This window comes from Syngnathus leptorhynchus, chromosome 17, assembly GCF_054491065.1.
Source record: "Syngnathus leptorhynchus isolate UIUO chromosome 17, UIUO_Slep, whole genome shotgun sequence".
Classification (NCBI taxonomy): domain Eukaryota; kingdom Metazoa; phylum Chordata; class Actinopteri; order Syngnathiformes; family Syngnathidae; genus Syngnathus; species Syngnathus leptorhynchus.
The window spans coordinates 2,006,443-2,019,053 of record NC_141211.1 but is presented as its reverse complement, the minus strand read 5'-3'; the positions used below and the strand labels follow the sequence as shown (position 1 = coordinate 2,019,053).

The following is a 12,611-nucleotide window of genomic DNA, read 5'->3' as shown; positions in this document are numbered from 1 at the left end:
ACAAATGCTAGAATGGAGGACCAACATAAACATCATCACAGTAATTATCACAAATTGACCTCCACGAGCTGAAATGAATCATCTTAGTTGAGCATTGTCATGTAAAAAGAACCACGAGTCATTTATTGTCTCCTCTATGCATACTGAATCAGATTCTGATTCATATCCTGGGGCTTGATTTTTTTTTTTCCCCTTAGTATGAAAACTTGCCACCTCATCGTCGGTCACAACAAAAGAGGCGCTGACTCACGGGAGTCACGTTTGAGCCACATCCTCCTCACAAGTCACGTTGTCCTATTGTGACGTGTCAAAATGAATGTCAAATCTTATTTTGCTTAGCTGAGTGGTACTAACATCTCATCAGCCCTCATCCCTCTTTGAGTGTGCCCGACTATTTCTTCCTTTCTGATTTGTCCTATCGTTTGAGCTCGTCTCCACTAAGCACACATAATATGCATGTGCTTTTCGATTCTGTGTATGAAAGCCTCCTCAACATTTGAGCAAAAACTAAAACTCTTCCAGTTCAAGTTTAATGTAAAAATAAACAAAAGAGAATCATACCGATTGTTTTTTAATGATGTATATAATGGGTCACTTTGAAGCATCAGGTTAGCCTTGAAGGCTAGCACATGACACTCATGCCACGTAACAAAACAACTCAAAATCTCTTTCAGTTCTTTTCATCTCAAAATGTTTTGCTCAAAGGCGACCCCCCCCCCCACACACACACACACACAACTTCACGGTCTGAGTGGGAAGTAGCCCCCCAGCCGGGGCTAAGGGGAGGAACGTTGACCCTTGAACTTTTCTTCAGAGAAGTGACAAGACCCCGACTGCACTCCGACCCTTGGGGGGCAACCGATCGCTAAAGCGTGACGTGCCACGAGGGCCGTTGCCTCACGGGCCCTCGGCGACGCTCGCATTCTGAGCATTCCAAGTTTGTCACACGCACGGATAGACGAATTGAAAAAAAAAATCCTAAACACACAATAAAGACATTTTTGCTCAAAACTTCTTCGTTTGGCACGGTTATTAGTTTTACTGTGTATTTTGTGGCCCGTTGGTTGTACTTTGCTATTTATGTACTTGTATGTATGACAAGCCTCAAACCAACGCTAATGTGTTTTCATTTTCCCTTCCCGCGTGTGTGCGTGCTTGCGTGTGTTTGTGTGGTTCAAGCTCCGAGTAGTGCAGGCCGCAGCCCGTCCGGTGTTGCTGTCTAACATCAAACTCAACAAACACACTCACACTAGCACACAAAGACACACACAGCCAGACACAAAAACACAATTTACTAGTAGTGATCCAGACAGAAGCAGACCTGGCTACACACTAATTACATGCCTTGAATTAAACAGAATATCTGCCGGACGCTGGACGCTGGAAAACATGGACGCCTCGCCAACATATGTTTGAGCGTGTTGTCGTCAAATACAATACGCTGCTCAAGTTAATTTTTGGTTGGTGTGTTTTTGAAAAACAATTGCTATTATAGTATTGTACAATACAAGGACTTCCTTGATGCCGATAAACAAAATTGTGTGATGATAGCTCAGCACAATATATCATAATTAAGTAAAACCAAGCTTTTTTTTTTTTTATACTGTCCTTACAAATGAATGTCATCTGTGAGAACAAATATAATTGAAATCAATAACTTGCGGCAGTTCAGGGGTCAAGGAAAGCAGTACGTTCTCAGCTGAGGACGACAAACCGTTTTGGTGTGTAAGAACATTTCGGGCGGGTACAAGCTTGTCAACATGGAGGTCACAGGCTTGAAAATATAGTCTGCCTGACCTCAGCGGTCACGGCTGTCCAGGCTGCGTGTGGAAACAAACAGTGAAAAGATGGCTGATTCATGTCCTTCTAAATATAAACCACACACACTTACTAAAAATGCCCCCCACCCCACCCCTTCCCCGTCAACATATATTTGGCTTTCAATGTTTTCCCATCATGGCGGCAATATAAAGAAACCAGAAGAGTCGTGGTTGGCCCAAAAGTAGGGATTTCTAATTTCTGGGTCTCAGAAGTCAAACAAGATCAAACAAGAATGATTTCCTTTAGGAACTCAAGAAAGAAGCAAAAGGTTTACCATTTAACTTTAGGGGCACTTTATAGATGAAATCAAATATGTTTTTTTTTTTTCTATCATCATTCGAGTGAGTATTTATTTGACAAATTCTAACCGCTTCCCATGCACAAAATTCCATTGTGTTGCATTCAGGGCGGGCCAAATGTCATCCAGTTCTTTTATTTGGATGACTTTGGACACTCAGAACCCCCCGTTACACACCTCGCCTAACTCCAGAGAACACAAACACACCTCCCGATCAGGCGGGCCGCAAAGGAAGGAAGTCAATATTTGAGGAGTTAAAGCTACCTAGCCTCCAAATACGCCTCTTTTACGATGGGCAAACTAAAGACTTTACTACAGAGCTGCTTTTAGCTTCATCCCACTGTGTGCTCATGTCGGTAACAACATGTCACAAACAATAAACATTAGACAAAAATAATGAGATCGGAATGTTATGCCAGGTAAAAAAATAAAAATAAGCAGATATATTTCGAAGTCTAAATATGACATTAATTTAACAAGGTGATGATATTTAGGGAGGAAAAAACATGTGGAAAATATTTTTGGACATTTATATGAAATATTTGAACCACATTGATGCTCTCAAATCAAATGAATCAAATAGAATAGTAGAATAATCAGTGAAACTGACCCAGGAACGAATCGAGATAAGATTAGCATCCAAGAGAAGGCAGAACAGATTGCTAAATGTCCCTGTACAACGCAAATATTTAGAGGAAGCAAGCTTCGCCAACTTGCAAACTCGGTCAGTAAATAAAGTGATCTTTTTTTGTGTTTATATGCGCATGTGGCATTGGCGAATGTTGTTTTGGTTTTTTTTCAAAATGGGCTTGTCTTTTTTAATTGCTAGTTTTGTGCGGAACATAGTGTGCTTTAAACCGGGACTGACATTTCAAATGACTGTTTTTCGGTGCACAGTTCGCGGGATTTATTTGAAAGAGGAACCAGGGTTCGCCAGAAGAGCTGCGGAATCGAGATTCCGAGAAACTGCCAATTGTGATAGTGCTAATCGTCACGCTAGCACACTGGAACTAATTCAAACGAAGAAAAGTTGACCTGTTTAATTGTTCTTAACATTATGAGGGACCCCATGGAAAATTTCAAAAGTTTGCAACAACGTGCTCAAGCTTGCCTATTCTGCCCCATCCGATGTTTCTTTGTGGTGATTGACAAACTGCGACATGGCGTGAAATGCACTTTCAAAAGATTTAATGGTCGAGGGATGCGTATTGCAGAAGGAAGGCCAAACCTGCCACAGGAAGCTTTTGATGTGAACTGTGAGCGGCCATTGCGCTCGTTTGCATTAAAAGCACTGTCACCACAAACACAAACGCACAGGGGAAATGACCTGCTTATTGTTTTGAGAGGCTGACAAAGACTGCTATTTGTCTGGTTCAATTTGGGTGGAGTGTTATGTTTATTCCTCAGTTGAATTAGACAGCAAAACCCATGTCGTACAAAATATGTTCCAGGAGCAGATGGAGCTGTCCGTTATGACCCCGGGACTCTCAGCCGTGGTGAGCAGATGTGGCCGGAAGGAGTGGTGGGGTGGAGGGTGGGTGTCTTGGGATGGGATGGGAAGAGAAGGGATGGAATTTGGGGTGAGGGGGGGAGGCGGAATGGGGCCCGGAGAGACACAGAGGCCCTTTCCCCCGTGCGTGCATAGTGCTCCTGAATGATCACGCCAACAAGACATCAACACTGAAACGAGCGCTCCATGTCGAGTCATGTCCAACAGGCAGCTGCGCTGCTTGAATGATGTCACTTTTTGAACTTTTTGGCCAAAAGCATATAGTGTCAACTTTTGTCTATCTATAACAAACTTTCCATGATACTTTTAGAATAAAGTCCAACCTTAATTGCTTCATTAAATGAATGAAGTCGATGTAGTCATCGACCAAACAACCATCACCCCATTATTCATATTTACATCGAAACAAATCAACAAGTCTTGACTTTTCAACGGGGGGTTGATTGCTTCTCTTTCAACTGCCATGGAAGTCCTACATTGATCCTGATACAAATAATGCACAACCTCCTTCAAAGTGTCTTTGTCCAAAAAGCGATAATCCCAATTTGGAGGTGTTGTCATTACCATGGTGATGTATGCAAAACCTTTTTAGGGGCAACCAAAGACTGGTTAAAAGCCCCTATCAGAAGGAGGGTGTCGGGAAGGGAGGTGCAGCAAAGGGGTTGGGATGGTGGTGGTGTGGGGGGGGGGTGTCGAGGCACCAGCAAACACACACACACACACAGGCGCCCAAACTAGGATGTCAAAGAGAAAGGAAATTCACACTCATTTCCTGCATGTGCTTTTGGTACAAATCGACAACATCCTGTCCTTTTGTGAATCCTGCCTGCCCTCATGCTGGTTTGCCCTCCCTCCCTCCCTCCTCACCACCAGCAGCAGCAGCAGCAACACAAACCCTACCCCCTACCAACACACACTCTAATAAGGTTAGCAGCCATCTCCTCATTGTATGTGCGTATTTCTTCACACTATTCACCTCATGTTGTTGCACAGGAAGGAAAAGTGTATCCATCAAACTTACTAAAATACTGTGGATTGTTGCAGCATTTCCATCTACTGTGTGAATTGAACATTCTTCCATGAGGCAATAATCACTGCAAATGGAAGGAAGAAAACAAAGTCTGATTTGTATGCATATATAGATACATTAGCGGGATTGAGGTGTTTATGGAAATCAGACCTGACTTTGCCCTTGTGATAAAAAAAAACCACCCTCTTCCTCTCTCTCGTCTCGTCTCGTCTCATTCACCGTTCCTCCCCATTCACATAAAGAAAAAAACTCGACGTGACGCATGCGCAGCACCATTCGGAATCCTCCCCATTCATAAAAATGTAACCTCCCGAGTTCCAGTCCCTCCCATTCACAAAAAAAAAAAAAAAACCGACCGAGGCATCTGCGCTGCACTCTCCCCCTGCCCCCTTCCTCCCTAACCCTCCCATTCATAAAAAGTCAGCCCAGCCCTCCTCTCCTCTCCTCCTCCCCTTCTTCCTTTTTTTCTCCTCTCGAGGAGGTTGCAACATCACATGCAGAAGCTGCGCGTCCACAACCGCAGTCGCCTTTTTACGCACCAGCAGGCTTGGAGGAGAGAACGACAGAACGCGTCCTTTCTCTCCCCCCCTTCCATTTTTTGTCCTTGCTCGAACACACAACCCATTTGGACTACTTAATACTGCTATTGGAGCTATACTCGGCACACGCAAACGATTGGGAATAATAGACGTGTTGCGCAACGACGAGATGACATTTTTACCCTGAGAGCACCGTAAGTACGTTTGCTTTAACGTGGATGTCTCCAATTGAATCAAAAAAAGAAAAACATTGCGCTTGCACGGAGGGAAAATTGCAACTATTTTGCAACAAGCTCGACTCGTGTTTGCACTTGGAGTCAATATTTAACCAGCGCCAAGCAAAGTTGAGGGCAGAGGAAGGCAAACTTGTGACGTCTGAACGTGCAGGGAAATGACAGAAAATGAGCCATTTGGTGCAGTTTTTAGGATGGTCAACGGACAGCCATCTCATTTTAAGTCAAATATGACAGGTGTTAATTACCCCCGTTTTTATACCAATGTCCACTATAGTCATCAGCAACTGCATGACAAGAAGAAAAAGAAATGAAAAATTGCGTTGTTTGCATCCAAATCTGGCAACCCAACCTGGCATCATTCAAAACTGCCGTGCGCCATTTCCTCCCATCAAGGTTAATCCGTGCCCGAGTGAATTTGAATATATCACGTGTTACAAAGCCCATACAAACACGCTATTTGAGTATATAGAGACAGAGCCGTCCGCCTCCGGTTTTTATGACTCAGTCCATTCACATATCTGGTAGAGGGGGGGGGGGGCGTGCGTTCGTGCATGCGTGCACGCACGCAATCACATAAAGCTCATGCGCGCACAGTTCCGGTTTATAATGATTCCGATTTGATCACAAGCGTGTGTCGGTGCCAGCAGTGCAACAACAGGTTTGACAAACTGGATTTTGCACATTCTTTTACAAATGAGCAAAAGAACAAGAAAAAAAAACGTGCACATCCGCACGATTTGACTAGAAATGTCAGAAGAACAACGCAGATCGGGTTGTTAGACACGTCATATTGGATGCACGCTTGCTAGAAAAGAGAGAGAGAGAGAGAGAGAGAGAGAGAGAGAGAGAGAGAGAGAGAGAGAGAGAGAGAGAGAGAGAGAGAGAGAGAGAGAGAGAGAGAGAGAGAGAGAGAGAGAGAGAGAGAGAGAGAGAGAGAGAGAGAGAGAGAGAGAGAGAGAGAGAGAGAGAGAGAGAGAGAGAGAGAGAGAGAGAAGGAGAGAGAGAAAGAAGGAGAGAGAAAGAGAGAGAGAGAGAGTGAGAGAGAGAGATCGTCATGACTGCAGCGCTTTGAGTCATGCTTGCAACAGCCAGTGCAGTCAAGCAGCGTTCATTCACAAAAAAAAAAAAAAACGATGCCAGCTCAACAATACGCAGTACCATTCAGAATTCTTGCAATCCATCCACAAATAATGTCTGTTAAAATGAGGGGACTGCTACTAAAAGATACAAGATGATGTCGTTTCTTGTTTATTTCCCATCCTATCCCGGTCTTTGCATCTTAGGGAGTCCTTTTACATGCAAGTCCCGCTCTGTGGCGCTGCCTGCTCTTTTGATGCCAGGGAAAAAGGGAGACCAACGTACATTGAATTCATATCAGGCGTTAGAAAGAGCCAGAGGGAGGTTTGCGCCGCAACGTCGTCGTGGGGTCAGTTTTATTTCATCGTTTAGAACATCGGCGTTCATCAACGACAAATGACAGCTTGTGTAGGAATCCCCGTATATCGTGAAAATCGGATTTGAAGCTTGCTCGTTGTTTAGAAAGTGCAGGGGGTCGTCGGTTTACCACTGTTTCAATGACACTAACGTAACTGGAGTCTGAATATGCTGTAAAGAAGTCAAGTCACATTGCAAAGAGGACCCCTCTCTCAAATGTAAAGACCAGGTCTTAACCTTCGCCTCGTTTCTTTGCAGTTATGCTAAATGCCGCTTTAGAGTGACGACGTGCCAGGCAGCAGCCAACACATGGAGTCCAGGGTTCCTCACCACATCCCCGGAGTGTCCTCCTCCATCATAGCCCAGCCTTTGCTGGACAGCCGAGTGCCCTACGGCCGCCTGCAGCACCCCCTCACCATCTACCCCATTGATCAGATCAAGTCCTCGCACGTGGAGAACGACTACATCGACAGCCCCGCCGTGGTCTCCCAGCAGCCGCCGTCGAGTCAGAAGGTGGCCGGCAGGCGGCTCAACTGGGCGGGTCCCAATCAGGAGGGCTTTGTGGGGGCTAACCACAACAACCATCACAATCACCAGCACCAACCCCAGGGTCGGTGCGAGACTCACCACGACACCACCACCCACCCGTGGATCTCCTTCAGCGGGAGGCCCAGCTCCATCAGCAGCAGTAGCAGCACGTCATCGGACCAGAGGCTGCTGGATCACGCCGCGCCGACCCCCACCGTGGACCACCACCCCCACCAGGGCCTCGTCAACACAATCACCACTCGAACTCCGGGCTGCTTGGCTTCCTCGGAACCCAAAGTCCTCACCTCCTCTTCTTCGGCTTCCTCCTGCACCTCCTCCTCTAAATCGCTGGACCTCAAGTCTGGGAAACTGCCCACAGGGGGCCAGCAGGGGTTGGCGCTGATCCCGTCCTCGCCGGCCGAGAAGAAGCACCTCCTCCTCTGCGAACACTGCGGCAAGTGCCGCTGCACCGAGTGCACCCTACCCCGGACCCTGCCCGCCTGCTGGGTCTGCAACCAGGAGTGCCTGTGCTCCGCTCAGAGCCTGGTGGACGCGGCCACCTGCATGTGCCTGGTCAAGGGGATCTTCTACCACTGCACAGAGGACGAGGACGACGAGGGCTCCTGCGCCGACAAGCCGTGCTCGTGCTCGCAGGCCAACTGCTGCGCGCGCTGGTCCTTCATGGCCGCCCTCTCCGTCGTCCTGCCTTGTCTGATTTGCTATCTGCCGGCCACGGGCCTGGCCAAACTGGGACAGAAGTGCTACGACAACGTCAGCAGGCCCGGCTGCCGCTGCAAGAACTTGCAGAGCGCCGTCCCTCCCAGTAAAAACGCAGGTGGCGTGGAAGCCAAAGCCGGAACACTTGAGAAACCGCAGCAGGGCTCATGATACCAACACATCCTGTCTGGCCGACGCTTAAAAACAAACTGGACGGCACCACAGTACATACTCATTCTCTAGGGACCCCTTAACCAACCCCATTAATGTGCTGGAAGATGACTCGTGTAAAACAAAAAGGTACTTAAATAGCTTCTTGACCTGTTTTTCGAAAGGCTTGATGATTAAATCCGAGTGTGGAAGGGTCGACAAGCTCTTGGGTGAGAAACCGCGGCGGTTTGGGTTGTTTTTCGATGAAGGCACAATGTAATCTCAGCTAATTTTGTAACTAACCGTAAAATGACCGTGGGATGATATACATATATAAAGAAGTTCAACTATAGAGAATAATATGATCTATATCGAGATCGATATATAGCCAAGTGTCCTGCTTTCAACACAAACAGTTGCTAGCTTGAGCATTCCAATTATTGCCACAGATTTGCATTTGAAATTCCCCTTAATGGCTCGACGAGCAAAACTTTTTAGAAAGCGAGGCTGAAACCATCCAAGTGAACCGGAAGGCTGATCTAAGATCAGTTCGTAAACTCAAAACCTTCTCAGGGACTGTCCTCTAAAGATCCGCTGCTGCATTCAAGACTTCCTGGAAAGTCGGCGCTTAGTCCTCAGACCGCAAACGGAAAAAAAAATATATGATGAACTAATGCCAAGAAATGTAAGTGGAAAACGGTATCTGTGAAATTGACCTTGACGTTGGAACTCCTTACTTTAAGTAGTGCGGTGGCCATTTTCCCTGTTTTCTTGAATGTAGCAGATGGTTTGCGAAGCTAAGAGTGACTTTGCACGAAAAAAAGGTGCAAAAGGAACAAATGGTGAGCAAAAAAAGGCGAGAGCTAATAATCGTAAAGGGTCGAAGACAGTGTTCGGTCAAAATAAATCAAACCTGCCACTTGCACAACGCTGTTTTTTTTTTTTCTTATGTGGAAGCTAACCTCTTAAAGAACGTACTAAAGCACAGTATGAACCACCTCAGCTGTTCTGAGGTATGTGCGCTACTTTTAGCGCGGCCCGAGTGTTTTCATCGTCGTTAGTTGCCGCATAGCGTTCTCTTTAAAAGTCTATTTTTGTGGCTTGCATGAGGACTTTTTTTTTTTTTTCCTTTTTGCCAAAGGAAGCAAACGTATGGTAGCATGTCTTCGCTGTCCGAAGTGATCACTGCAGTGGTTATGCACAAACAGGGAGAGGAGAGGATGATGACAACCCATTTCTCCCAAAAAATTGAGAAAAAAAAAAAAAAGCATGCTGCCCTTTAAGACTGAAGGCCTTTTGTGTTTTGGGCATAAAGTGATACTTTGTTTCTCCATTTTCACGGTAGACGGCTAAACTCCTTTGCTCACTATTGTCTTGTTGCACAAAGCTGATTACACACTGTCCATCGAATGTATGTGGCAATATAAAAAAAAAAAAAAAATCAGTTTAGAAAAAGGTGCCAAAATCAGAGAAGAGCAGCGGAACTCGTAGACGAAAAATCACAGACGATAACGTTTAGTAATAGAAGCTATGCAGGTGAATGACTTATTTGCTGTAAATAGTTTCACGTTTGTGTTCTTTAGAGGAGAAGACTTTTAAATGTCCTTGAAAGGTTGCATGGTACACTATAACTATGACTAAGTACAAAATACATAGAGAATATATTAGATATCTATTTTCAGGGCAAGGACGAGGAAAAAAAAAACGGTTTTGGAGGGTTTGTGTGAAAGGAAGCACTTGAATTGGAAGAAGTGTGCCCTGCAATAAAATACATTTTTGGAAAAAAAGAAATAAAATCAACAAAAAAAACTCCTGCTGCTGATGCCCTGCGTGGCGAAGGCTAAGCTAACTCCCTCGCCTGTGGATTTGTGGAGTGCACAGAGGGAACACAATCCACCCGTGTCTATCGACTCATTTCCTGCTGCTTCCCCCCCCCCACACACACACACACACACACACTTTTCAGTCTTGATTGACAAACACAGCTGCTCTGCATACATTTGGTTGTGTCGTTGCCGCCTGTTTTGCCTGTCTTTCCCAACTATCTGCCTTTTGGAAGCTGCCTCGCTTTGACACCATATATTTGACAGAAATCCTACAAATGACAATTCTATTATCGTCAACACCCCCCACCCCCCTCGATGCTACAGCACCATGACCCTCTCCACCTTTGTCGCTCACTTTGGGGCCAATTTATACTGATTATGCCTTTGCAACGGCAGTGTTTGGGGGAGCAAAGAAGAGTGTGCTTCTTTTTTTGGTTTGTTTTGTTTAGATATAACAGAAAGGAGGAAAAAAAAGCTCTCATATAAAAGTTTTCCCTTTATAGATATATTTATTTTGAAGTTCTATTTTATATAGTATTTATTTAGATGCCAACTTTCTGTTTGTGAAAAAAAAGCTTATGTTGAAATGGAATGTACATTGACAATGGAAATATATATTGTTAAATACACCAAGCTGCTGTTTCGTCTCTTTTGTCAATTGCTGTTCAGAATGCAAAATGCAAAAACATGCACGTTACACACTTTTTGACACATTTCTATTGTACTAATTGGGAAATATATGAAAAAAAATGGTTTCTAAAATGAGATTAGCTAATCAGCTAGCTATTAGATAGGCAAACAAGCCAACTACTAAGCTTAGAAAACTACTTTGCAAAAAGAGATAAGCCAAGTAGCTCCTACAATTTAAATTGAAAATAATGCAGTGCATTGCTGGATTAATTATTTTGATCAGAAAAGATAAAAATCGGATTAATTGACGGTTCACTTTAAACATTGTTAAGAATTTACGCTCGCCAAGTGCTCTGACTTGTTTGGTCTTTTAAAAGAACATTCGTGACTAGAAAGCAATCACTTCAACCGCTGTTCTTTGTTTTTACTTTTATGGCGCAGCATTTACAAGTTTTTTTTTTTTTTTTTTTTACATCACCATGCAGATTTCCTGAGTCGCACACTTCCTGTGTGTTTGAATGGATCGCACTTTATAAAACATTGGCGGTCCCACCAAGGTCAAATAAAGCTTCGACTGAATGGGGAGCGTTACATAAGTCTCAGGAAATTGTTGTCAGATGCGGACCATGTCATGCCATTCGTGCGTGCGTGTAGTTTAAGTGACAAGTCGACAGCGTTGCTTTGTGACAATCTGGATGTGTCACATTCCTTTCCCCACGAAAGCTGAGAACGCACGCTAACCACCTGTGCCGCCGCATGTTACCCTAGGCCTTCTGGCGTGCCCATCCCCCACTCAGCGACGACACTTGCTTCCTGGGTGTTTACCTGAGTGCACCTGGGAGGGGGGGTGAATGTGTGACACGGCAGGAGAGCGAGAAAAAGGAAGTCGCATTCACAAACACACAAAAGAGGGCCTGCAGCCACAACTGCGGCTTCTGCTGCAACAGGTGAGCAACCTGCCTGTTTTACCTGTCGCCTCTGTCAACACACACACTCACACACCTGCATTTTGACTTCGTAGCCCCCTCTCCCCTCCTCCAATTCCTTACCGGCCTGCATACTTAACAATTCCTGTACAATCCAATGAGATGTGAGAAGTTCAGAATCAATGTGACATGCAAATGACATTTTTGTCATATGTGTGTTTAGGAAGTGTGCAATCTTAGGTGCCTCCTCCCCCCATATTTCACAGATGCAAATAATAGAGACCTGTTTGGCCTTACTTGGTATCTCCAATGACCCCAGCCCTACTTCTTCCCTCGGCGGAATTCAAAAGTAAAATGAAGCCGACAGAGTGTGACGGGATGGCCTCGGCTGCAGAAAAAACACACATTTCAACACTTGTCGTAATCACGGGGCTGCCGGGACAATTGGAGGAGAACAGGGAGCAGTGGAGGTGCATGTGTGGCAGTCAGTGCAGGGGGCCCGGTCTTGTAAAATGTCAGTCAATGGGTGGGTGGATTATGTAGCCCGTTATCACGCGTATTTGCTAGAAATGAGGACAAGAAACACATGCTAACTTTGTCTTACCCTGTTGCTACAGTATTTTACACCACCGTTTCCATTTAGCAGTTCAATTTCACCTGGTTGTGGGTCACTTTGAACACAGACGAAAGTCCAAAAAAAAAAAAAAAAAAAAAGATTAGCTGGGGGAGGGGGGCTGCTCTTTTTTTTTTTTTTTTGCCTTCTTCTATGCAAGTCATGCAGGCGGTCAGCATGTCCACCATGGAGTCAGTCACCCAGGCAGCAAACAAGCCAAGCGCTCAGCTTCTTTTCAGCGGGGCCGCTGGCACGGGACCAAGTAATGCCACCAAACAAAGAGCCAGTGTCTTGCATCACTTCCCCTCCGAGAGGCCATCCAGGCCACAGCCTCTTATCACCAGGCACTGCCA

The 12,611-nt window shown here is 45.2% G+C and overlaps 1 protein-coding gene and 1 long non-coding RNA gene across 3 annotated transcripts in view; one reads left to right on the top strand and one right to left on the bottom strand.

Moving 5' to 3' along the window:
- The window catches only part of LOC147042920 (uncharacterized), a 40,423-nt gene that overhangs the window by 17,892 nt on the left and 9,920 nt on the right, over positions 1–12,611 (bottom strand). The gene's annotated exons all lie outside the window — the stretch shown is intronic.
- spry4 (sprouty homolog 4 (Drosophila)) lies at positions 5,128–10,718 on the top strand. 2 transcript variants are annotated; one of them, XM_085936491.1, is made up of 2 exons: positions 5,128–5,392; positions 7,127–10,718. In XM_085936491.1, the coding sequence occupies exon 2, from the start codon at positions 7,178–7,180 to the stop codon at positions 8,282–8,284; it is 1,107 nt and encodes a 368-aa protein (XP_085792617.1). In that variant the 5' UTR covers positions 5,128–5,392; positions 7,127–7,177; the 3' UTR covers positions 8,285–10,718. The 2 variants fall into 2 exon arrangements, with proteins under 2 accessions (XP_085792617.1, XP_085792618.1); XM_085936492.1 differs by having other exon boundaries at positions 5,128–6,092.

Bases quoted from the DNA above. Each gene is read 5' to 3' on its own strand.
- spry4 (XM_085936491.1), top strand. From the start codon at position 7,178: ATGGAGTCCAGGGTTCCTCACCACATCCCCGGAGTGTCCTCCTCCATC.